Raw genomic sequence first — 22,981 nt, 5'->3', positions numbered from 1 at the left:
TCCCTTCAAACATTGGAAAAGACAGCACTGTTTAAGATAAAATCGACTCCTTTTTTTAATCAACCGATGTCATCACACATTGGTGATTATTGCAGATCTCTCGCGGGAAACTACCAGTACTATTTTTCAAAGACAAACAACAATAAGCGCTCCTTCGTTTCTTGTGTACTTGTATTTCAGGTTGTCGCAAAGAGTGACAATCACTTAAGAGGCTAAACTAATATTGATATAAAAGTGTTCTACCTCCGCATAGTCCTTTTTCAATATGACGTTGGAATTCTATTTTCTTATTGCTTAAATTGTGGGCTATGAAAAAAATAACTTTCTCATCCTAACAATGTAAGTTATTGTTTTGCAGCATCATGCTATCTTCCTCACTTGGCCATAGACTAGGGTTTTGTTTTGCTTCTGTACTCTCGAGCGTCTTCGGGTAGTCCGTAAACTTCGTCGGTGGCCTGTCGCTTAAAATATTGCTGCCGTAAATGACTGTGGGCCAACATCCTTTCGTGAAGTTTGATCAGGAGTAATCTATGCCAAAAGTGAGTTAAAGGTTGCATGGAGGCACCTTCCCCAAGCATTCTTTAGAATTCCAACAACCTTTCCCACACAGTTCTTCGGGGTCATCTTCCTCAAATAGGAAAGAAATGTTCCTAAAAAAAAGCCAGCATCCAAAGAGGTCCTATGTCTTTCCAAGGACCTGAAATTATTCGACTTTGAAAGATAAACTATACTCAAAAGTAAACTCAGTTCAATTCGACAGCAGTCCAAGACATGTTTTTTTTTTTTTTTTTTAATTACAAAAACAGTTTATTGACTCATCAACAACTGCCAACTGTACAGTCTTCAAGGACGAGGACATGAGAGAGTTGAATATGTTTACGCAGGGACAATTCTCCTCTATGAGCAGGTTGTAGTGGAATATTATGAGATACTCAGAAAAGCAAACAGAGCATATCAAAAATGTCATATGTGCTGATGATGTTTACTTGCCACCATAAGACTTGCATATCAGTCACAAAGCGTCAAACACCAGCAAGATAGAGAAGGGCCATTTAGACTGATGACTTTGTTGAATGAGGCAATGAAGCGTCACATTAACAGGCTGAAAATCAAGTCACAGCTGCTTCTCCATAAAAGCCATCAGTCCTTCAGTAGATAGTAATCCATTTTAATGTTACTGAAAGCAGCCAGAGTACACAGTGAGGTCTTCATCGAGCTGTTTTTTTCCCCTTCCGGAGTCCGAGCAAAAATGAACAGACCACCATTTTCCTCCTTCCAGTTTGACAAAAAGATTTTTAGAATTATCCACTGTTAAAATCCATAGGTCAACCATCTGTGTTCTGTGTTAAAGCAAATTCCAGTGGGGGGAAAAGGTTGTTTTTCAGGGAGAAGGGGGGAGAAAAAAAAAAAAAAAAATCCAAATTAGATTTCTGTAAAGGTCGTCCAGCACAACCACTGTGGAAAAAAGCAGCGAAGAGGGGAAAAGGGAAATAGAATATCCTCTTACAAAGTCCTAATCTAATTTTCATTCCCAGAGGGGACAGAATTCACAGAGAACAAGAAAGAACCATCACAAGCGTAATTGGACACCAAAATATAAATCTATAAAAAGGCCTTTTTTTTTTTTTTTTTGGACTCCATTATGTACACTTTTCACAGGACCTCCAAAGAGAAACTCCACAGCGAAGCGCCGCTTCTAGTTGTGTCATGGAAATGTATTTCCACATTTAAAAAAAAAAAGAAGAAAACAAAAGAAAAAACAGCAAGACATGATTTTCTTCTTAGTGCCTTTGGGGAACTGCGCTCGCTGTACAAGTGTTAGTTGGATGAATGAGGAAGTGCAGAGCCGAAGGTCACAACATCCGGGGGCCAGAAAAACATCCACCTCAGTCTGGCACTGCCAAACCTCCTGTCCATCCATGTCGGGGCTGTGGGCAACATCCATGCTGTCTGTGAGGGGGAATCCATGGAGGAGTGTGCTGGTCCTGAGCAAGAGCATGCTTGCAGACAAAGCGCTCCGTTCTCAGTAGATCACTTCATACACTGTGGCCTTCTTATCACCAGAGCCTGTCACAATGTACTTGTCATCCGTGGAGATGTCACAGCTCAGGACAGACGAGGATTCCTTGGACTGTGTCGAGAAATAAAGAGAACCAATTCAGGCTTGGACATTGTTTGAAGTGAAAAAGATCAGTTGACTGCAATGCAATATTAGATTGCAGCGATTGCGAAGTGGTAGCCTGGTTCGCCTTCCTCACACTTATTTATCAAGTCAATAACTCAGGTTTCACTGATAAAAGAGCCCTGACAGACAGCGGTAGGGTGACCTTGCTCTTAGTCCAAACTTGCATAATTTGGGAGCGGCTCCAAAAAGAAAATATTGATCTACATACCTGGAATATGCTGGCGCCGTAGGGAGTCCTCCAAGCATTCAGCAGGTTGTCCTTGCCAGTGCTAACAAACCATTTCCCTATTAGCAAAACAAAAAAATATCAACAGACTGAACTGATAAACTCAAGTGTATGTAAAGGTATCTGTGGCTTTTTGTGTGTTCATACCACAGTAGGCGAACTTGAGGGAGAGTACGCAGCTCTCGTGCAGGTGCAGCTGATACTTGTCTGGTTTGGAGTGGTGCAGCACCTCTACATTGCTGCTCTCCATGCCCACAGCCAGCCACTCGCCAGTCGGGCAGTAGCCTAGCGAGAAGATCTGGAAACAGAGTAATCATGGCTACCAAATGACCAAACATTGTGATGTGGCGTGTTTTCTTCCCATTCCCTGCTTGTTTGTCGTCGTACCTGCGAGGTGAAGTCATGCTGCTGCAGCTGTCGACCCTCCCTCAGATCCCAGGAGCGGACCGTGTTGTCTAGGCCACCCGTCCATAGCTTAGTGCCGTCATGGGATATGTCAATGCAGCTAGCACCATCTGTGTGACCCTGAAACTGCCTACAACCAAAAATAAAAGAAGGCCAAACATTACAGACATCTACTATAAAAAGAAAAAAATATAGCTTTCTTCAAGCGGCCCACGCAGCGCAACTGCTTTTTTCCTACCTGACGAGAGTCTGATTGTGGAGGTCCCACACGGCAATATTTCCATCACTGCAGCAGGAGAAGCAGACTTTGGCGTCAGGGCTGATGGCCAAGGCGTAGCACGCCGGCGCAGAGGAGGTGAGCTCAGCTTTGATACGTGGTGTCTGAGAGGCCAAATCCCAGATGGTCAACGTGCTGGCCTCGCCTCCCACGATCAATGTGCGGCCATCAGGCAGCAGCTTACAGGAGCGGATGTAGTTATCCCTGTTCTGTTTCGGACATGACACAAACGCCAATCAATGCGTGTTCGGGGTCGTGCAGCTTTGGGAGATTTAGGAAGAAGTCGGTAGCAAAAAAAAAAATCCTGCTGTCATAACAAATCAATACGAGTGTTTCTCAAAGCTAGTCGGCTATTTTTTTCAACAGATTTTTACGGTCACGTCTCCTTTGTTGTGTTTATGTTCTTTGCAAACTGTCATGTAATAGTTATCTGTTCCTGCCTTCAAATGTTTGTGGTCTAGAGCTCATGTTATTGAATGAAAACTTGCTTGTTTTTGTTGTAGTGAAGCTGTCACCGGTATGTGTGCGTGTCTGGCGTGGCCCTCGTGTAACAAAGGCTCATACTATTGCTAACGGAACGAGCGTTTGTTTAAACAGCTCATACCTGTCAAAACAACAAACTCGGTTGTGAAAATGCACTCGATGAGTGAGCAGTGAATCAGCGGCACTCCTCACCAGACAGTCTAGTTGGGACACGGGACTCTTGCTGCCAGGTTGGCTGATATCCCAGATTTTGACACAGCCTTTGCCACCCGTGTAGACGTGGCGTGTGGGGTTGCTAATGGTTACGGCACACACCACCTCGCCGTGACTCAGTGTGTTGATCTGACGGGCGTGGCGTGGGATTCCAGGCCCAATCAGGGCGTCGGGTGGGAAAGGCACAGGCTGCATCTGGCCATCGGCACTCACGTGGAAGGAATAAGCACTGGAGGGGGAATAAAGGGATTTACATGAACTGTTAGCATTTTTTCAAGTCTTTTTATTGATTTATTTTTTGAACCACTGCTGCAATAAATAAGGTGTAGTGCTTACGGTTTGCCTCCTGAGATGGACGTGAGGCTTGCTTGAAGGCCAGGGGCTCTCATGTGGGTGTGAGGATCAAAACCCTTAAAGAGAACAAAATAAGACTACTCAATACCTCCGCCAAGGCTTAAACATTTAGCACCCGTAAAATTAATGATCTAGAACCTTAATAGTTAAAAGGAAACTTTAGCAAAAAGCTCCTACATAGCCAAAAAAAAACCTAACTTTTTATCATTTATTTAATAACTTGTGATTATTCATTATATTACAACTGATGGCTATAGTATATACATAAAACTAAATCTAAAATATAATACTTTTTTTAATGTGTATTCCAGATGACTGACATTTGAAGTTCTGACCCTGGATTCAAAGAAAAAAAACTGGATAATGGGACAAATGTAGAATTCTTCAAGTTCTTGCCATTATAATAATTGTTTTGGAAATTCTAATAATATATTTTAATACAGGTCAATGTGCGAGTTCATTCCATATTTCAATGAGTAACCTTTAAACATACTGCCCAAAAACGTTTGACATCAGTTTCACATTGACTACACAATAAACCACACATTAACAACAGAAAAATAACCATAACGCCAGAAGTAATCAATGATCCAATCTGTGTACTTCAGACATTCTTAGCTATTAAGTGCTGTTAGACCCAATTGGCACTTAATCAACACAGAAGATGCGTTACCATAGGGGAGCGTCCATAGGCTGCAGCGGCTGCGGCGCTCATCTGAGGGGAAATGTGTAGACCAGCATACACACCAGGACTTGTCAGGCCTCCGTTCATTTCATGGTGACCCATCATGGCAAAGGGCGTGGGGTAGGAGCCTGCGATGGACAGAGGTGTACGCAAGGCTGGGGCTGCTGTAGACAAAGGAAGAGCATTGCGTTACTTTGTGACATAACAGCAGGTTGAGGGAAAACAGGATGGGAAAGCCTAGCACTGTATTACAATGTCTAGAGAGAAAAGAGAATGTTACCAACCGAGAGCCTCCATGCCTGGTGGCTTGCCCAGGATGGGTCTGAGCCCAGGAGTGGAGCTGGTGCCAGGGGTGGGGGCATCATTGCGCGGGGTGGGGGTGTTGGACTTGAGGCCAGGCGTGGAGGATTTGTCATTCTGTCGAGGGAACGATGGAGTGTGTATGTTCACAATCTGGGAAGCTGGGCAACATTCAGACTGACAATTTGAGAGCAAACTGAACATAATCCAGTCTAATTCTGACAACGCATACAGTCCTGCAGATCCATAAACTGCTATTTATTCGAAAACCTATTACAACCACAATGGGGATAGGCACTTTTTATCCTTTTAGTGCTTTGGCTTTAATCTTTCAGTGAGGCAGAGGGAGGGGGAAAAAAAAAAATCCCGGAATAGTTAAATACATTGAGCTATTAACAGCAAGGACCTGACTGATCCTGACTTGGGACAATATTATCCCTGATATTTAGTCATGCACTTAAAGCACAGACAGCTATTCTCTAATCCACTGCCAAAAATGTCCTAGATTTATTTGGACATATCCCTTTGCTCGCTCTTTTAAACCCCTTTCTGGCCTAGTTTGAATTGACTCTCTGCTGCCTTACATGGCTGAGCTCCTTGGCCTTGGAGGATGGGGTGCTTCCAGAGGACGCCACTGATGCAGGGCTGTTGGGTGTGTCCTTCTTGGGGGCACGGGGTTTATCGATGCCATTCTCAGGCGGAGAGTGTGCTGGGCTGGCCCGGGGCGTGGCGGGGTCCTAGAGAAATTACAATTTCATGATTTTAAATGGGTGCCCCAAAAAAAAAAAAGACAATCGTCAGATGAGTCGTTTTCTCACCTCATTAGATACATCTACCACCAAGTCATCGCTTTTCTCTCCATCGCTGTCCTGTGAAGATAAAGCGATCATGAGTAAACAAATAAATTTTTTAAAGTAATCTTTGCGTGCACCATCTTTTTCGGGGACATACATATCTGCCCATGCTGTCCTTCTCCTCCACTTTGCGCTTTTTGGAGTCCAGACTGTAGTCAGAGGAGCTGCGGTGCTTCTCGCTGGCTGTGCGTAAGCTTTCTGATGGTGATATTGAGTTATTCTGAAAGGAGAAAGGCAAACAAAGGCTTTATTAGCTTTTCATCTACCAGTGAATCATTCATCCGTTACAAGTTGCTCACAGGGAACGCCCTGTGCCAAGGCAAACACTAAAAGCGTCTCATTCGCGCAATTACGGATGCCGCAGACTCTTAAAATGCAGCTGTGAGCCAGCACCAAAGTGTACCCTGACACCAGCCAAGCCCAATCTCATACAAACAAGCCTGTCTTTGGCCGCGCAACAGAATGGGCCATTATCTGAGCTGAAAGGAGGATGGCTTGTTTTCTAAGCCGGGCTCCCTCCTTCTCATAGCTGGACAACAAACGACCTCACGGGGACATGAGCAGAGTGTTGTGGCTGAACAGAGGGCCTTTTCTCTGCAGTCACTCAGGCTAAGCGTGAGAGAGCACAGGGAGGAGAGAATGTGGATGTCGTGGGCATTGATTGCTGCACAGTTCTCGGGCGCCATGTCAGCTCGGGCTTTGACACAGAAAGACAAGCTGCCAGTGGGCACGGCACCGTGGGACAGACCGGTGCTTCTTCGTGGAGCCTGCACGCCCACACAAACAAAGACAGCGCACTCCAAACGCCAACATGATGAGAGGAACTCGGCCAGAGTCCAGAAGCTCTCCCGTGATTCCCTGCATGGAACAAAAGCTAGTCAGCAGCAGGCTGAAGAAGTGAACAATAGTCAGCGGACTGGCAGCCTGGGCAACAGGCCACTGTCTGTATAATGACTGACCTTTATAAGGATGCTTAGCGTGACTCATTAACCAAAGTCACCTCTCGGCTATCGGATGACCTGGGACGAGAGCGCAGGAAAAAAAAACAAAAAAAAAAGGCCTGCTAATCGCCCCAGGAGTTCCATTTCTTCAGACATGACTGAACCCATTGATCTGACTGAGCCTACAGAAACCCAATCGCACACGGCCATCTCAAGCCATCAGAGATCACAGCCATTCAAATTAAACGCTCGGGAAGGTCCACCCACACGGCTTTGAAACGAGGAAATCAAAACAGTTTCCCATGTGTGCCTCTAAGTATTCATCACATGCCAAGCAGAAGAGGGAAAAAGCTGGTAAACAAGGGAGACAGTGGAAGGGATCAAATAAATCCTTTAAGACAGGGATGTCCGCGTCATTCGATAATTGTGATGAAATTACATGGCTTCTAATCTCTTTGGCATGATACCAGTCATTTCCCTATTTCCCTAAGCACATTGGATTTACATTACCAACCTCATTTGACATGAATCACTACTTTTTTTTTTTTTTTTACCTCCCTCAAGAAAGTTTTCATTTCCATTTGTTTTTTTTTTGTTTTTTCAGTTGACCAAATTACACAAAAACTGCTTTACATCCATCCATTTTCCTCTGCTTACCCAGATCCCGTTTGCTGGGGCAGCAGTCTGAACAGGGAGGCCTAGACTTCTTGCTCCATCGGGAGTATCCCGAGATGAGAGACGAGAGGCCATCCGGCATATCCACAGTCTTCCCCAAGACCTCCTTCACTTTTGGCTGTTTCTCAAACACCTCTAGTTAACAGACTCATACTAAACTTTGTGCAGGGGTGACCATAGGCCAAGGAAGAATCTACTAAATCTGTGCATCGGGACAATGGCGTTGGTCCAGGAATTTCTCCTCCATATTACAACATTGTCAACCTTACTGTACACCCATTTATTTTCCAAAGCGCTTGTCGTCGTTGCAGCCTGTCACAGCTGACTTTGGGCGAGAGGCAGGTAACACACTGGACTGGTTCCCAACCAATTGTAGGGCTCATTTAGACAAACAACCATTCACACATAGGGACAATTTAAAGTCATCAATAATCTTTAAGTGCATGGGTTTTAGAATGTGAGAAAAAGAACAACCCACACAATAACAGGAAGAACAAACTCCACACAGATTCAAACCCAGAACTTTACATCTTGCAGGCAGATGTGCTAACCACTAGGCTGCCATGCTGCCCGTGAACCATATTTTATACTTAACAAAACAACTACTATGCAATAGAAATAGAAAGAATAGGTTACTTTCACACTCACCGTGCTCTCTGCGTGGCAAACATCACCATGGTGGTCACGATGAAGATGATGATGATGATGAAGAAGTCAAGCGTAACAAAGACAAAAAGGAAGCCTGTTAGCGTATAATAACAAATGCCCCCTGGCAGAACGTGAGAATCAACTTGAGGGCATCAGGCCTCACTTATCAGCGAGCTAAAGCTGTTGAATAGCTTATGCAGTCATGGGCTGGGAATGTATCAGCTCATTACCCCGACAGAATGTGAACAGACAGGATGTGCTCATCACCTCAGGGCCCTGCGACTGCTCTATAGAGACGGAGGAGCGCTCCGCCATGAGATGTTTTAGCCTTGTTTAACATCTACACCGCTGCCTCAACAGTAATGTACACGTCCGTCCGCTGCTAATTGGACCTCACCTCTGTGTTCCAGATCATGGTGGTTCTTCTCATCCTTTACCGGAAGGTGGGCTTGGCTCCCCAGGGCTCCGAGTGCAAGCAGGCCCGATCCTGAACCCGTAACGGGAGGGATGCCAGGAGGTTGCAGGCCAGAGGGGTGCGGGGGCAGCTGGACGGGAGGCCCGTGAGCCGCATGGGAGAGGTGCTGCGCCTGGAGCTGCTGCTGCTACAAGTAGACACACAAGACACCAAGTGGGTCAGAGGGAAAAGGCAAGTAGAGAGCACGTACTAAACTGGAATAAGGCTGATCTGTTGACAAAATTAACACATTGACACATTCTATTACTGACAGGACCAGAATGCGACCCCACTCGTGCTATTTCTGGATGTGCCAACCGTAGCTTTGCACACATAAGAGTAGTCGTAATGACTTCTGTTCACCCCCTCTACGAAATTCATGCACGAGACTAAGGGACCATGACGCTTGATTGCACAGCAGGAGTAGGCTGTCGAGTGAAAGAAATAGTAACGACAAAGAGGCACTCTGAGTCGACCTGCACTTAATGGAGAGTAAACATTTCACTTCAGGTAAAATAGTGCACTGCAGCACCACAGCACTTTATGCTCTTCTGCGCCATTGGTGAGCAATCCTCTTAAGCAATGTGAGGATGTGTAGGAATCTGTCAGCCTGTGGCCTAAACAACTACCTGATTTGAAAACACTTCCAAACACCCAAGCAGCCTCTTTTTACTCCCATCATATTCATGTTCCTGAATTAACAGAACATGAATCATTTGCACGGGCAAACTTAAAAAGACTGAAGGAACACTAAGTGCCAAGAGCTGGCACTGGAGCCGTCTCACTTGGAGTGTTTGGAGTGTGCGTTTGTGTGCATCTGGGGGGCTGCTGTGGGAGCCAGGAGCAGGGGGTCCCACGCTGGCACCCACTCAACCCTCCCATATTCACCATCAATATTTGAAAGGCACGGGGAAATGGATGGGAGTTAAAAAGCCCCTTAGCATGGAAGTACGCAGTTTGAAGCAAGGTTAAATAATACTTAGCTGAGACACCAATAAAAACAACAGCAATTTATTACCCGTCTGTGAGCCAGCTGAATAATTCAGCCGCTGTTACGACGTTCGCCTCCTCCCTTTTACAAGAATCTGTGGCCATTATCACCATTTCACCAATATTGCGCACTCTGTAAAGACTGAGGAGGTGAAACAGTAGACCTCTAGGGTTGTTGTTGTTAATTGCTTCATTCTTCTGGCATTATCCGTCTTGGAAATAGAGAGGCCTGCATTGGAAAATGGCTGCCGTGCCTTTACCATGCAACCTCATCCTTTGCTCTAGAGGGCATAAGTCATTGTAATTACAAACTACATCCAGGACAGCGAGGGAGGGCCGGAGGGAAAAAAAATGAACAGCAAGTGTGTTATAATATTGTATCCATAAGGGAAATTATGGGTCGTCGGCAGGGGAGAGCCATCCTTGCTCATTGTGTTTAATGAGCCACTGATGGCTAATATGCATGGTTGATCAGCAACAGCCCTCATTAGAGGACCATAAATGAAGACAATAATAAATAAAGGAGTCTGTTCGGTTTCCTCAAATGCAATCTTCCAAGATAAAGAGCCAATATTCGCCACTTTCTTCTTGGACTTGGCAAAAACGCATTTAAAAAATATATTTATTCCAAATACCACCGCAATCCTGAACTCAACAAGGTGACACCAATCTACGCGTATGACCTGAACTGCTTCCCACTGATGTCTTACTTCTTTTACTACTGTAGACCTTGTCCTTTTATTGTTATTCTTCTCCTCAACATTTTGCTTCCATTTTTAATGTGGTTATTATCTTTGCTTTGTTTTTAATATGTCAATATCTTTATTTTAGTGCCGTCATCTTTGTTGGTGAGCCAAAGATAATTTCCCACCTCGGTGGACAATAAAGAATGATTCTATGTAATCTCTTGTGTACCATCTTGATTAACTGTGCTGTGCTAACCCTATCAGCTCACTTGCAAATATACATTGCACACACACACACACACAAACAAACCAGCTGACCTTACATTTAACATAAATTAAAAAGACATTTGCACATACTCACTGCAGGAAAATTACATCTGGACTACTTCTGTATTTGGCCTATTAGCGACTCTAACTGCAAACCACAAGCAGTCATCTCAACACATGCAGCTGCCCTAGTTGCATCCTATTAATGGCCCTCAGCCCCATCAATAAGGCATGTAGCCATCTCCTGAAGGCTGCCTGGCACGCTCTTTCACCCCACCTTGCTTTCCAATATGCATGAGGATTTTGGCATGCCTTGCAGAGCTTCTCCTCAATGAATAACTGATGGGAAGGTGTTCGTAAAACATACAGTAGCTACATCACCAACTCCTGCACCATGAGCGGCCGGCGTGACTCGGGGAGTGGGCTGACTGTCTCATAAAATTGGTTGGGTGCCAAAAAAGGGGGGAAAGCACAATCTTCCAAATGTTGAAAGTGTTTAGCGATCTGTTTGTAGTCTGCACTACCACCACCTATGACCCCGACACCATTAACTATTTGGCACTTTGCACTGAATTCATGAAAAAAAAAGTAGTAGGTGGATGTCAACACTGTAACCTAGTGGTTAGCATGTCTGCCTCACAGTTCTGAGGATCTCTGTTTGTATGTGTGGAGTTTTCATATTCTCCCCGTCTTTTCTCCAGGTACTCTGGCTTGCTCCCACATTCCAAAAACATGCATATGTTATACATATGCGTATGACGACTCAATGAGTGTGAATTGCTGTTTGTCTACAGTATGTGCCCTATGAATGGCTGGCGACCTATCTGGAGTGTACCCCGACTCTCGCCCAGTGGCAACTGGGGTAGCTATAGCTCACCTGCGCTATAGAAAATTAATGATGGAAAAAACACATTGTTCACCAAATGTGTGTATTGACAATGAACCCATGTATCCAGTCAGTGGCAACCTGACCAGTTAAATTGGCCTAGCGACTGTAAGGATCAGTATTGCATCGTCTACACCAAGCAGCATCTGTAAAGTGTAATAAAACATCTGGTTCAGTCCAACAGGGAAGGGAAGAAAAAAAAAATCATAATAATAAAATCCATGCTCTCAAGACACCTGCTCAGAAAAAAATCCATGGAGAAATCATCCTGGAACAAAAAGTCCCGAAGAGGGCATCAATTGAATTGCAATACGCGGCTCCAATCATCAAATCAGCTTGGGGGGCCAGCCTCTGCTAAAGACTCTGCAAGTGAAGTCGATTACTGATAGCGTGAGGGTGAAACCAATCATCGCTGCGCTGGGTGGGTGCTGATCAATGAAGAACAGATGGTGTTTTTAAGGCAGTGATGAACACAGAGTGCTGGGCTTGTGTGCAGCAGAGGCGTGATGGCCAATTGCTGTCTGCGCTGCCTCAGCTTCAGCTGGCTGTGTTCTGCTCGCCCTCAGCCTTTTAATTCCCACAGCTATCCAGGTCGGCAGTGAGGGATGAGGCTCCTCGTTAAAACCTTAACCAATTAAAGCAATACTGGCTGAGGGGAGGATTCTCAAGAGCTCTCAGGCTCTCATTTATAAACACGCAACAAGGCAGTGAAGACGCCATAGAGACCGAAGCGGGAGCAACACAAGGGTTCAGAGCTCCACTTATAGAGTATATAGCTGGAAATTATTCCTAAACAAGAATATAAACACATAAGCACACCCTATGCTCAAAGCTGCATTAATTAAGAGGTATAGCATCAACAGTTCACGACATAGGATACATGAAAAGCATTCATAAATATGTATTGTGCATTATAGAAATAAACCAAGGTTAAAAAAAAAAAAAAGAATAAAAGGGGGTACACACGGTGAGAGGCAGATTGGGAAGTCCACGTACCCCGATGATGGCATTCAGCTCAGTCATAGTGACCTGCTTTGCCCGCTCCACTGCCTGAGCAACCTGCTGTTGGTGCTGTGGGAAGACATTAACAGGGACACATTAGGACACTCACTCATCTGTAAATCGACCACTTTGCTTTCAGTTTAAAAAGTCTTTGCAAATGCGTTATGCAAATATTGAATTGCAAGTGAACCTCTACAGTTAAACAATTTTCAATTTGACCAAAATATTTTTCGGGGAATATATCTTGCGCAAAAACTTTGGAATTCAAACAGAGGTCCTCTATATATCACAAGACCTCAGTGCAGAGAATCACAAGATGCGTACTTTGATTTGCGGGGTCTATTTTGAGCCTTTTGTTTTTTAGTTCCAAAAGAAGGACAAGCTTCAACAGCATTTGTTCAGAGAAGAAGAATATACACCCCAAATTAGGTGAAATAAGCACTCAAATTTGTGTTGGCCAATGGGTCCGGGACACAAATTGAATTTGTAGTGTCATATTTTTCTCTTCTTTGCAAGTAAAATTCCAATTCGGACTCAAACGCGGTAACGCAAAGCCATACTCATGTCGGCACAACGTGTAATGCGTGCACAGTGGCACAACAGAGGTGTTAAAAAAAAAATCATTATCGTGCTGTAATTCTTGATCCTAGGGGTGTTTTGACCAAAGAATGACACCTGAAAACAGTTTGAAATTGTGAAAACATTTATTGTTTTTAGGTTGTAATTTTAATAGAGGTTAATGTATCCTTATACATGTATGACAGTTGATAAATGATAATTAAAAACAGTGCCTGCACAGTCAAAAGCTTCTTGATGACTAAGGTTTGAACACGGAATGAATCATTTGTATTTCCATGCTCAAAATTTGCTTTGAAATCCAAACAAATCGAAGGTCGACCAGCATTCCCGTGTTCGACTTCAGAGGTTCCGCTGTGTTTTTATCGTGAAGTGGTATAAATTAGGCATAAAGTGCCTTTATCTTGAAAGTGTAAAGTGATGGTGTTTGACAGCTACATTCAAGGCTTACCTCTTGTGACAGGAAAGGCATAATTTGAGCTAAAATAGCGTTGAGCCGTTTGGCAATCTCCGTCTAGAAGACAACAGAGGAGCAAAAGGAGACGTTAAAATATGTAACAAGACAGTAGCTTCACATAACCCCGCCTTTAATGTTTACACCGATTAAGTCAATTACTGCGGCAATCAGAACTGCTTGACTCAACATCCTCTAAACAGCGTGATATTGACATTTGAAAGATTTAAAACATTAGGCGAGCCCAGGGGGATGGAGCACAGCTGTGCTGAGAGTGCACTCCATGCTAAACGGATATGAGGCTGCAGAGTGCTGCTGGATTGAGAGGATCCTCTCTCGCAATGCCCTCCTTCCCCTCATCTGAGAGTGCACTGTCCTGCACTTAACCTCCATGTTAAACCGCACAACCACACCCCGGGAAGTGGGGCCCACTAAGCAAATTTTATGGTTTACTTACATGTGACATTTCAGGCAGTTTGCATGCGCAATGTAAAAATTACACGCCGTAATGAGCTCAAGGGGAACACACAGCAAACCTATCAATACTATTAGAGCCAAAGCTGCCTTTTTCCTGGACCATTTGTCACTGCAAACCAACTGCCACTGCCCTCAAAGCCCCCCATCCACAGAGGCCTGCCTCCATTCTTCTGCCTGTCTACCAAGTGCCATGGCAACGGCTGCAGCCCTATCTTGCCGGGATCATTATGCAAATGGAACCTCTCCTTGACCGTAACAGGCTTTAAAATCATATTACGTGCTTGGAGGCTGGTCATTAAATTGAATTTTCAGCCTGTCGATCACATGAATGTTGCAAATGAATGTCGGGTTAAAGAAAAAAAAAAAAAAAAAAGTAAGAGTAGCAGGAGGAGGTGTGCAGCGGAGGTGTGATCGACTCCCCCCCTTGTAAAAACACTGCACAGCTGGCTTGCTCTGCTTGCTCTTTTCTTCCAGGGATGGAAGATAAGACTGTTCAGGTTCAAGCTCTGCACTGGGAGCAGAAAAATAACAGTGCCAAAGCTACATCATCTATGGAATTTATGAGCTGCAGTTCATCCCAGGGCCACTGCGGAACACAAACACATCACAGGGATTTGCTCAGATTTTTCATTTGGAGCAGTGCACTTACACACACTTACACGCACACACGCGCACGCGCGCACACACACACACACACACACACACACACACACACACAAAGTGTACTTTGCGGACCGCCAGCTTATTTATGACACATGGCAGAAATGCCAGGCTGTTTTGGCAGCCTGATGTATTACCTCTGAGCAGCGCCAGAGAGATTGGAGAGTAATGTGCAACAGAACGAGACCTGCTGACCCAAGCTGCAACATGGATAGCCACTTAGCATGGCGAGCCAGATGGAAACATGGGATTTTTTTTGGGGGGGTGGGGGGGACGAGGACGTCTTTTTACAGTGTTTTATCTTCTTCAACAATGTGTTTTTTAACAATACGTACTGTACTTATCCTCTTTCTTATATGATAACTGAGTGGATTCTATTTGCCTTTCTACTTTACGTATGTCAACATTTTCAGCATTGTACATTATCACGGTACTCCCTGCCAAGTATGATGTCACACTATTTACATATTTGACTTAGCAATCCCCATCTCGGCTCCACGGTGACAAACATGGCAGATAAAGGTTTACCATTCCAAACCGTACTGTGGTGTAACAAATTGAAATGTACCGCAGATGTGCTATCAGAGCCACAGGATGCAATAGTCCTTAAAACAACATTGTAGATTATTTTCTGCATAGAAGACAGACATTGACCCCTATAAAATAATAACACTGATCAACAAGCAATGAAGACGGTTAGATTAAGGCTTTTATGAGCATCTGTATTAATGCACTCAAGTGTGTGCTCTGGACAGAGCTCAAGAAGGGCCTTCAGAAATGGCTGAAAAGCAACCTAGCTCGTGTAATCCATGTTTGTCGAGATAAGCCATGTCAATAGCAGCCAAACATTTGACAGGATTTGTGAGAAGGCCTTGAGCGCACAGCCCATTCCTCTGTAGCTTAGTGTTACCGTGACAGCTGGCTGGGAGAGGTCAGGAGGTGGCTCATCCGCTGCGCCCTGAGCAACTGGCAGAACACTCTGTCACACACACACACGCACGCACAACAACAACAACACAAACATGCAAATACACAGACAAGGTGTCAACTCGACTCAATTGCTTAAAAAAAGAAAAAGATTCAGTGCAGAGCTGGGAGGAGTTTTTCCTGTTGTTGCTCCGCTGACAGATAAAAACAGGCGGTTACTGTCACTTTCAGTAGATGACAGCTCTGCCCTTGAGAGGCCAACTTTACGCTGCTGCTACACAATTACAGGTACTCGGACTTGTGTAGCACCACTTTAAGAGCACTCTCACGCTGCCTTGTCAGTGGCATGCAGTGAGGTGTTTGCCCATAGCCATCAGCAGAGGGAAAACGCAGTGGAGAAAGTGACTAGGATTAAATAACTAGAGGAAAACAACTGGCAACTGTCTGTCGGCAAACGGTATTTGACCTGTTCGATTAAAAGGGGCACCAAATTGGCTGTGATGCAAAGATCACTAGTCAGTATGTTTCTCCAGCAGGGGCAGAATTAGGGTGCGCCTGAACAACAAATATCGAGTAAAAACAGGATCATCTTTTTCATTTGGGCTTTTGAGGACAGGCAAAACAATCACACACGACCTGCGAAACCATAATACACGTCAGGACAACTGACGTGCAAAAATAACTTTTATCCGAACACGCCTTTAAAATATCCTTCATTTGTGTGTGGTTTTATAATCCGCATGTATGTATATAATGTGATTCTGTTTGACGCATTAGCGGGACAATAAAGGCACACTTTGTGGGAAACCCGTTAAAACTTTACATCATTAGAGGTTGCTTTTTTTTGTAGATGCATGGAACACATATACTATATGTGTATTCAGTATTTATCCTGTATTTTTTTTTTGTTCTTGTTTTTTACTGTGATACGTTTGCATTTTCAGGCTGCAAAAGGCTGTCAAATACAAGTAAACGACGAAAGAAATGCACCAATATTCTAACAGGTCATCCACAGTACAAGGTTTCTACCAAACTAAAGAGTTGCACCCTTGTTTGGCATTAAAACCCTTTTCTGTAATAGTTTATGTTATGTCGCTTATATAAATGGACTTAAGAAGGTTGAGATTATTAAGATGTAGTCCATTTGCACTTTCCGTGACATATGCCTCTTTTGTATGTACACAGCAGACAGTCCTTTGGCTGACCATGTTTGTTTTGGCCCCGGGTATGACCAATGCTGCGATTACTACAGCTGCAAACAAATCTCACAGCCATGTTTCTCATTCCTGAGTGACGACTGCAGGTAACGGCCCAATCGGACGGCGCTAATAAGCACCAGATGACGGCGATTACCAACAGACATCGCGCATGCGGTGTCGTCACATATGATGTCGAGGGGGATCAAATAGCAGATCACCTCAGTCCAACGAGGCAGGCGGGTGCATACCGAAATGTGAATTCACGTTGCACCGTGAGGAACTAAGGCACGGTTTATAGAAATGGATTTCCTTACTGTGGAATAAATTCTGCTTGCAGGAAAGTAATATGCTTGTGTGCATCCAATAATCCATCCCAGCCTCGCCTGTTAACCGCTCGCCATCTACTCCACCTCCCCCCACCTAGGCAGAAGCTGGGAGAGCTGCATGGAAGGGGGCCACACTGTTTGCTCACAAACACGCCGTTCAGCAGGTTAGGGCCCCACTGATGAATTATTCAAGCACTTCCTGCAGCTCTTTTTAGGTTCGCGATAAAGAAAAAAAAAAAAAAAAAGTCAGCCACTAAAATGGATCAGTCGATTAACCTGTTTACACAAAGCTGGGGTTGTCGCCCCTCCCCCCAACTAGTCTCTATTCTCCTACTTGTCCACACGCTCCCATCCCCCTCCCGGCCCTCTGGTTGGCGATAAGTGCCTGACAGAAGCTATCAGAGTGGCCGCCGGCTCTGACAGACATGTGGCAGTGTGACACATGGCCCAGACTCTGATGGATCACCCTACGCCTCCGGCACTGTCATTAGCCGAGCGGGGTGGTAGCGGGGGAAGGGACAACCGCACTGCTTTGAACACCAGGGAATCGAAGGGCTTAAGCCATGTGTTTAATGCAGTTCAGTCGTCATGGCGCAGGTTTGGCTTGCATTTCCACTGGAGGGCGTGTAAGCCGAATGATGATAGCTACGTCAACTAAATATATAGTGTGACATCATTATTCTGCGAAACAGTGTAACCCGCCAACTGCCGGTTTTTACCCAAACGTAAGGGTGCCAGTAAATTCAATTCCCACAGCGACCTTTGACAATAGATACGCCAACAATTGTCTACTGAACATCACAGTACTGCACTGCTTGACGAAAACTGCTTCAAGGATCTTTGCAGCAGATCTGTGAGGCAATACAAGACACTATCTTTAGACAACGATAGGAGCACAACCACTGACAAAAGGACTTTTGCACTCCTTCCTGTAATTACTGGCCAACCCTGACCCTGATTGTTAATACGCTCTCTTTAATCAGGAAGTCAAAGGTCGAGCCAGCCAAAGTCTACTTAAATCTAATCAACAGGCTGAGATAAATCCGGGATTTTGATCTCCAAGACAAAACGCTCACAATACTGGATTAGACAAGATTTCTGCTTTTATTGAGATGAGTACGAGTGTATTTACTGCCTCATATTAAAACTCAAAGTTGTATCAAGGAGGAGCTTTTGCACAGGGCTGAGAAATACTGACTAAAGACTAATTTTCACAGTTTTATTCACTGATAAATGACATTCCATTTTGGATGCTCCAGATGGATGGAGTTTTAGATCGATGGTGGATGGCCACCACGTCCCAAAAAAGCTGCAATGTCAGAAAGTAGAGGACAAAGTGATGTTTTGGGCTGGAATCACGAGGCGTGAGAAGTTAGGCTCCTTTACAATGCCTGGAGGTGTAGACTTTCTGACAGAATATTTCCTTCTATGGTGAATAAATAAATAGAGAGGAACGGTGCCTTTCACAGTAAAATAATTCTAATGCAAGACATTGCTTCATCCCACGCTGCAAAACATTTCAAAGCTTTAGTTGCTATGGGAATAAAGAGAGTAAAAACTCCCCTAACCTCAACCCAATTGAGAACCTGTTGACAATCCTTAAAAGGAAGATCTTTGAGGGTGAACAGCAGTAAGATTGCAAACAGCAGCTCCGGAAGGCAGTTCTTGAACCCTCAAATGAGATTTAGGTAGACAATATCAGTTGACTCACAAGATCAATAGATGAGAGGGTTGATAATGTAATGACAGAAATAAAACGTAATTTTCCGCAAATGTAAATACTGTTGTCATTGCACTGGTTTTGTTCAATGAAATCCAGAATTATATAAGATTATCAAAACAGCAAATGTCTCATAATATGGAACTGAATAAAGTTCATGGCCTCCGAGCAGGTTTGATCTCCTCTAACCTAACACACGAAAAAAAAAAAAAAAAAAAAAATTCATTCATTCATTCATCTCCCGTTCCGCTTATCCTCACTAGTGTCGCGGGCGTGCTGGAGCCTATCCCAGTAGAAATAAATAAAATCACTGAAGTGATTGATATGATCAACAAGAGGGTACCTACCTGTTTGTGCATCTCAATGTTGAGTCCATAAGACATCTCATAATACTGCAAAGGAAACAGGAAAGCCATTCAGTCATTCATTTAGTGTATGCATGCTATATACAATAGGAACTATGAAGTCAAATGAAGGTGTTTATTTTTAAACACACACATCTTAGGTGCTTGACTGCATTTTACTTGGCTTTTTTTTTTGACCACTTATTGAAACAATCGGCATCATGCAGAATGTCACGAGACGTCTTCCGCATATTATAAGAGATCTAAGATCCCAAATTACATCACAAGAAGAGCTATCAAAGGATTAACTGTGAGCGTGTGAGTCACTATTTGTGTGGCATTGTTGTTCGTATCTACAAGTTCACATTCATAAAATCCATACAAAGTGGTCCCTTTATATATTGTGTCGAGCTCAGAGGTTCCACTGTAGAGACAAGATCAATATCTGAATTTCATGCGATAATGTTGTTCTACATAAGTCAACCATGCAGCAATTGGGATCATGATCAACTATGATGAGAAGCAAGAAAGATCCAAGTGCAACAAATAGCCAAGAAATTGACTTTTGGGGTTTTCTGTGCAGGCGCAGAGAAACAAAGCGTTCGATGTTTTGATTGGCAGCCTCCCTCGAATGTCCAGGATGTCTATTTACTCAGTCTAAAGTGTTTGCTCAACACTTGCGTTTTTTTTCGAACCAGGTCAGTGCGTCTGGCTGAACCAAGGCAGGCCACAGGTGGCAGCTGGGGCAGAAATGGCTTTCCAGTCTGTGTCTATTTTGATGAAGCAAATGCATTATTCAGTCCATTAGCATTGAAGAAAAAAAATGAGTCTCAAACAAGAGAGCCATTCTGTCTGAGATCAGAGCCCCTGCAGTGTAAGCTGACACTCCATACTTCCTCACGCGTTTACCTAACCTCCTCCCTGTTGGCCTGACATGTTGTTTTCCCCACTAAAAAAAGAATGTTTAGCTCCAACCTGCATGTTGCCGCTGGAAGTCCTGCCCGGCGTGTTTACCTGGGACAACAGGGTCTCTCATTGCGTCACAGGCGCACCTATGTTTTCCAAATCCACATTGGAACTTTGTGCAAAAAGAGCTGCAGTGTGAGCGCCTCCATTTTGTTGGGGCGCATTTTCCCCGCACGTTGCTCCTCATTTACAGCCGTGCGTGTGTGCGAGCATGAAGTCTCCTAGGAGAATAATCAGATCAGCACACATGTGGCAACGCCGCGGTCCACCCTTAGAGAGCAGGGGTGCGCTTTAATGGAGCCTCAGCCCACCGCCGCCTGTCTGTCAGTCAGGAGGAGCCCCCCACCCCTCGTAACGACCAGCTACCATCAAACCCTCCTGGGGGATTTCACAGGCCCGTACGTGACACTAGAGCAGTCCCTAACAACAACAACTCAGGTGATCACAATAGAGGCCGTCACACTCCACCCAGGCGAGCTCTTCAACAAGCCGTGCAATTTGGGACCATAATTGCTGCCCATAGCAACATTATCTTACCATGACATAGTGGCGCTGCATCTCCGTCTTCTCATTGGCCAGCTTGTCATACTCCACCTTAAGACTAAAATAGGAAAGAAGGTGTCAATTTCAGGCGCTCTGTCACTTGCATAACTCACTTAACCACTTGGCAGTGGATTACAGGGCAGTTCCATTCTGCATGCAACCAAATATTAGCCTTAACCTGGCAATGTACTGTAAGTGAGTGCGCGCTGACATCTTTTGTCATCACTACCTGTGATACTGGGCTTGAAGGAACTGGAATTCGTCTTTAATTCTGTCACACGACTCCGCTACAGTGAATTTGAAGCCGGGCTGCCCGGGCTGGTGAGGAGCCTGAAATACAGGAACAGAAAAAAATAAAAAAATAAAATAAAATAAAAAAGTCATGAGTTATCATTACTTTGTGCATGAGGCAAGCCAAAATCATTCACATCTTGACATGAATACTTCGGGATTGTTAATAACAACACAATGAACGGGCTGAACATCAAATAGCATTTCAAAAGTGAATTAAAAACCAAAACATGAACTCTTACTTGCTGGAGCTAGCACTGCATCCATTTACCACATGGTCTGCCATGTATCCTTGAAATACAACCTCATAGGCACTCGATGGGGCGCAAGCTCGGTCAGGAGCCATGTCAACACCACTAATAAATATGTATACCAAAAAAAAAAAAAAAAAAAATGCAATGCACAGAAGAGGAAGCGCCTCATACCGGATGACGGCCTTGTGGATACATCTTGAAATGAAGCCTTTGTTTATTTCTGCAGGTCCTTTGGCAAAATGGTTGAAAAGAGCAGGCAGCCGACAGCCGACGGCTTGTTGTCGGTGAAGGAGAGGAGGTGGTGAACAGCCTGTGTTGGGAGAACGACGCGGTTTAATCACCAGGGGTACAATCAAATGCACTTTTGTTTGCAACTAATAATCCCTGTGAGAATAACGCAATCAGTAAGTGGAAGCCAAAGAAAGAGCACCGCCTCGGGGGTGACCTTATTCGGTCGCGGTACAAACACACGCACACACACACACACACACACACACACAAAAAACAGATTTTCGCAATAAAAATAGATCCAAACACAAAAGAGAAAAGGGAGTAGCCACTTTTACGCAGGTGGTGTATGAATGATGGCGCGGGGAAGGGTGCGTTTACGGTTTAAAATCTTAATTTAAACAAAAGAAAAGAAGAAGAAAAAAGCCAACCCAGGCGAGCGGGATCAAGCAATGGCAGTCTGCCCTCCGAGTGCGCGTTCCATCTGCCCCCTAAAATGTCACGTAATAGCCAAGAAAATGCTACCCGCCGCTCGTTTTAACACGTACCCGTCACCGAAGAAGAGAAAGCAGGCTACAATCCACTCGTTTCGTTTAATCCCTCCGAACGAGAGCGTGGCGGAGCATCCTGTCTCCGGAGCGCACCCCAGCCACACCGGAGGGGGGGCAGCGGGCAAAAGAAGACGGCGGCGATGCGGTCCGAGCGCAAACAAAACTACTTTTCTCCTCGTCCTCCCAGGAATTTGGCCGCCGTAATCCCCGAAAGAGCGGCGAAAATACGCCTCCGAAACGGCTCCTTCCGCGTTCAAAAAATAAAAAAAAAACAACCAAAAAACAAAACAAAAAAAAAGAGAGAGAGGAGATTCTTTAAAAGCGTAACATGGTGCTCTCCACCATCTCGCGCTTCCCTCTCAGTTGTCCAGTTTAGCCCGGTTGCCACACACAGGCAGCGGGGCTGAACGACCGTGAAAGCGCCGAAATGTCCAATCGGATTACTCGCCAGGACGACGGCCACATCTGCCTATCGGAGGGCGACGGGCCCACGTGGGGTGGCGGCAGCGCTCAGATGACGTCACCACGCGGAGGCATCCGCCCCGCCCCTGGCTGCTAGACACACACACACACACACGTATACAACGACAACAGCCTTTCAAATTGCGCGTCCTCATTAGCGCGCTAGTTTGCGCCCTAATCAAAGTTTTTCTTGGGTGAGACCAACACCGCTGGGGGAGGGGTGGGAGCGTTTGAAATTCCACGCGTATCACCGCGGAAGCGAAATGAACTCGTTTGTGTGCGAGACGTTGATGCGACGTGACACGGTTTACGGCCACATACGTGAAGTAAAAGCCTCAAATCAGACGCTCGACTCCCCGTCGCTCTCCATAACACCGTGAAAAACACGTTAATGACCAATCGATCCACTATCAAATTAAAGCCTCGCAGCCTTGAGTTGTTTTTTGTTTTTTTAAATAAATATATATACGAC

The 22,981-nt window shown here is 44.8% G+C and overlaps 1 protein-coding gene across 1 annotated transcript; it reads right to left on the bottom strand.

The window, feature by feature from the left end:
• Window positions 1-963: 963 nt before the first annotated feature.
• Window positions 964-22,516, bottom strand: tle3a (TLE family member 3, transcriptional corepressor a). The gene is made up of 20 exons (XM_061774559.1): window positions 22,045-22,516; window positions 21,440-21,578; window positions 20,953-21,053; window positions 20,718-20,781; window positions 19,218-19,262; window positions 13,559-13,621; window positions 12,526-12,600; window positions 8,615-8,848; window positions 6,080-6,202; window positions 5,947-5,997; window positions 5,713-5,865; window positions 5,113-5,245; window positions 4,817-4,992; window positions 4,126-4,199; window positions 3,769-4,018; window positions 3,055-3,302; window positions 2,799-2,946; window positions 2,559-2,709; window positions 2,394-2,470; window positions 964-2,131 (listed from the first exon to the last, which is right to left on the bottom strand). The coding sequence occupies exons 2-20, from the start codon at window positions 21,461-21,463 to the stop codon at window positions 2,024-2,026; spliced, it is 2,298 nt and encodes a 765-aa protein (XP_061630543.1). The 5' UTR covers window positions 21,464-21,578; window positions 22,045-22,516; the 3' UTR covers window positions 964-2,023.
• Window positions 22,517-22,981: the final 465 nt, after the last annotated feature.

The sequence above is a fragment of the Phyllopteryx taeniolatus genome, chromosome 5 (genome assembly GCF_024500385.1).
Source record: "Phyllopteryx taeniolatus isolate TA_2022b chromosome 5, UOR_Ptae_1.2, whole genome shotgun sequence".
Taxonomy (NCBI): Eukaryota; Metazoa; Chordata; class Actinopteri; order Syngnathiformes; family Syngnathidae; genus Phyllopteryx; species Phyllopteryx taeniolatus.
Note: the sequence above shows the minus strand (reverse complement) of the source record. Positions and strands in the feature narration are given on the sequence as shown.

Excerpts from the sequence above, each read along its gene's own strand:
- tle3a (XM_061774559.1), bottom strand. The coding sequence starts at position 21,463 with ATGTATCCACAAGGCCGTCATCCG. Across the intron at positions 21,054-21,439 it reads ATCCACAAGGCCGTCATCCG|GCTCCTCACCAGCCCGGGCA; the intron begins GTATGAGGCGCT and ends CCTGTATTTCAG. Across the intron at positions 4,200-4,816 it reads CCTATGGACGCTCCCCTATG|GGTTTTGATCCTCACACCCA; the intron begins GTAACGCATCTT and ends GTTCTCTTTAAG.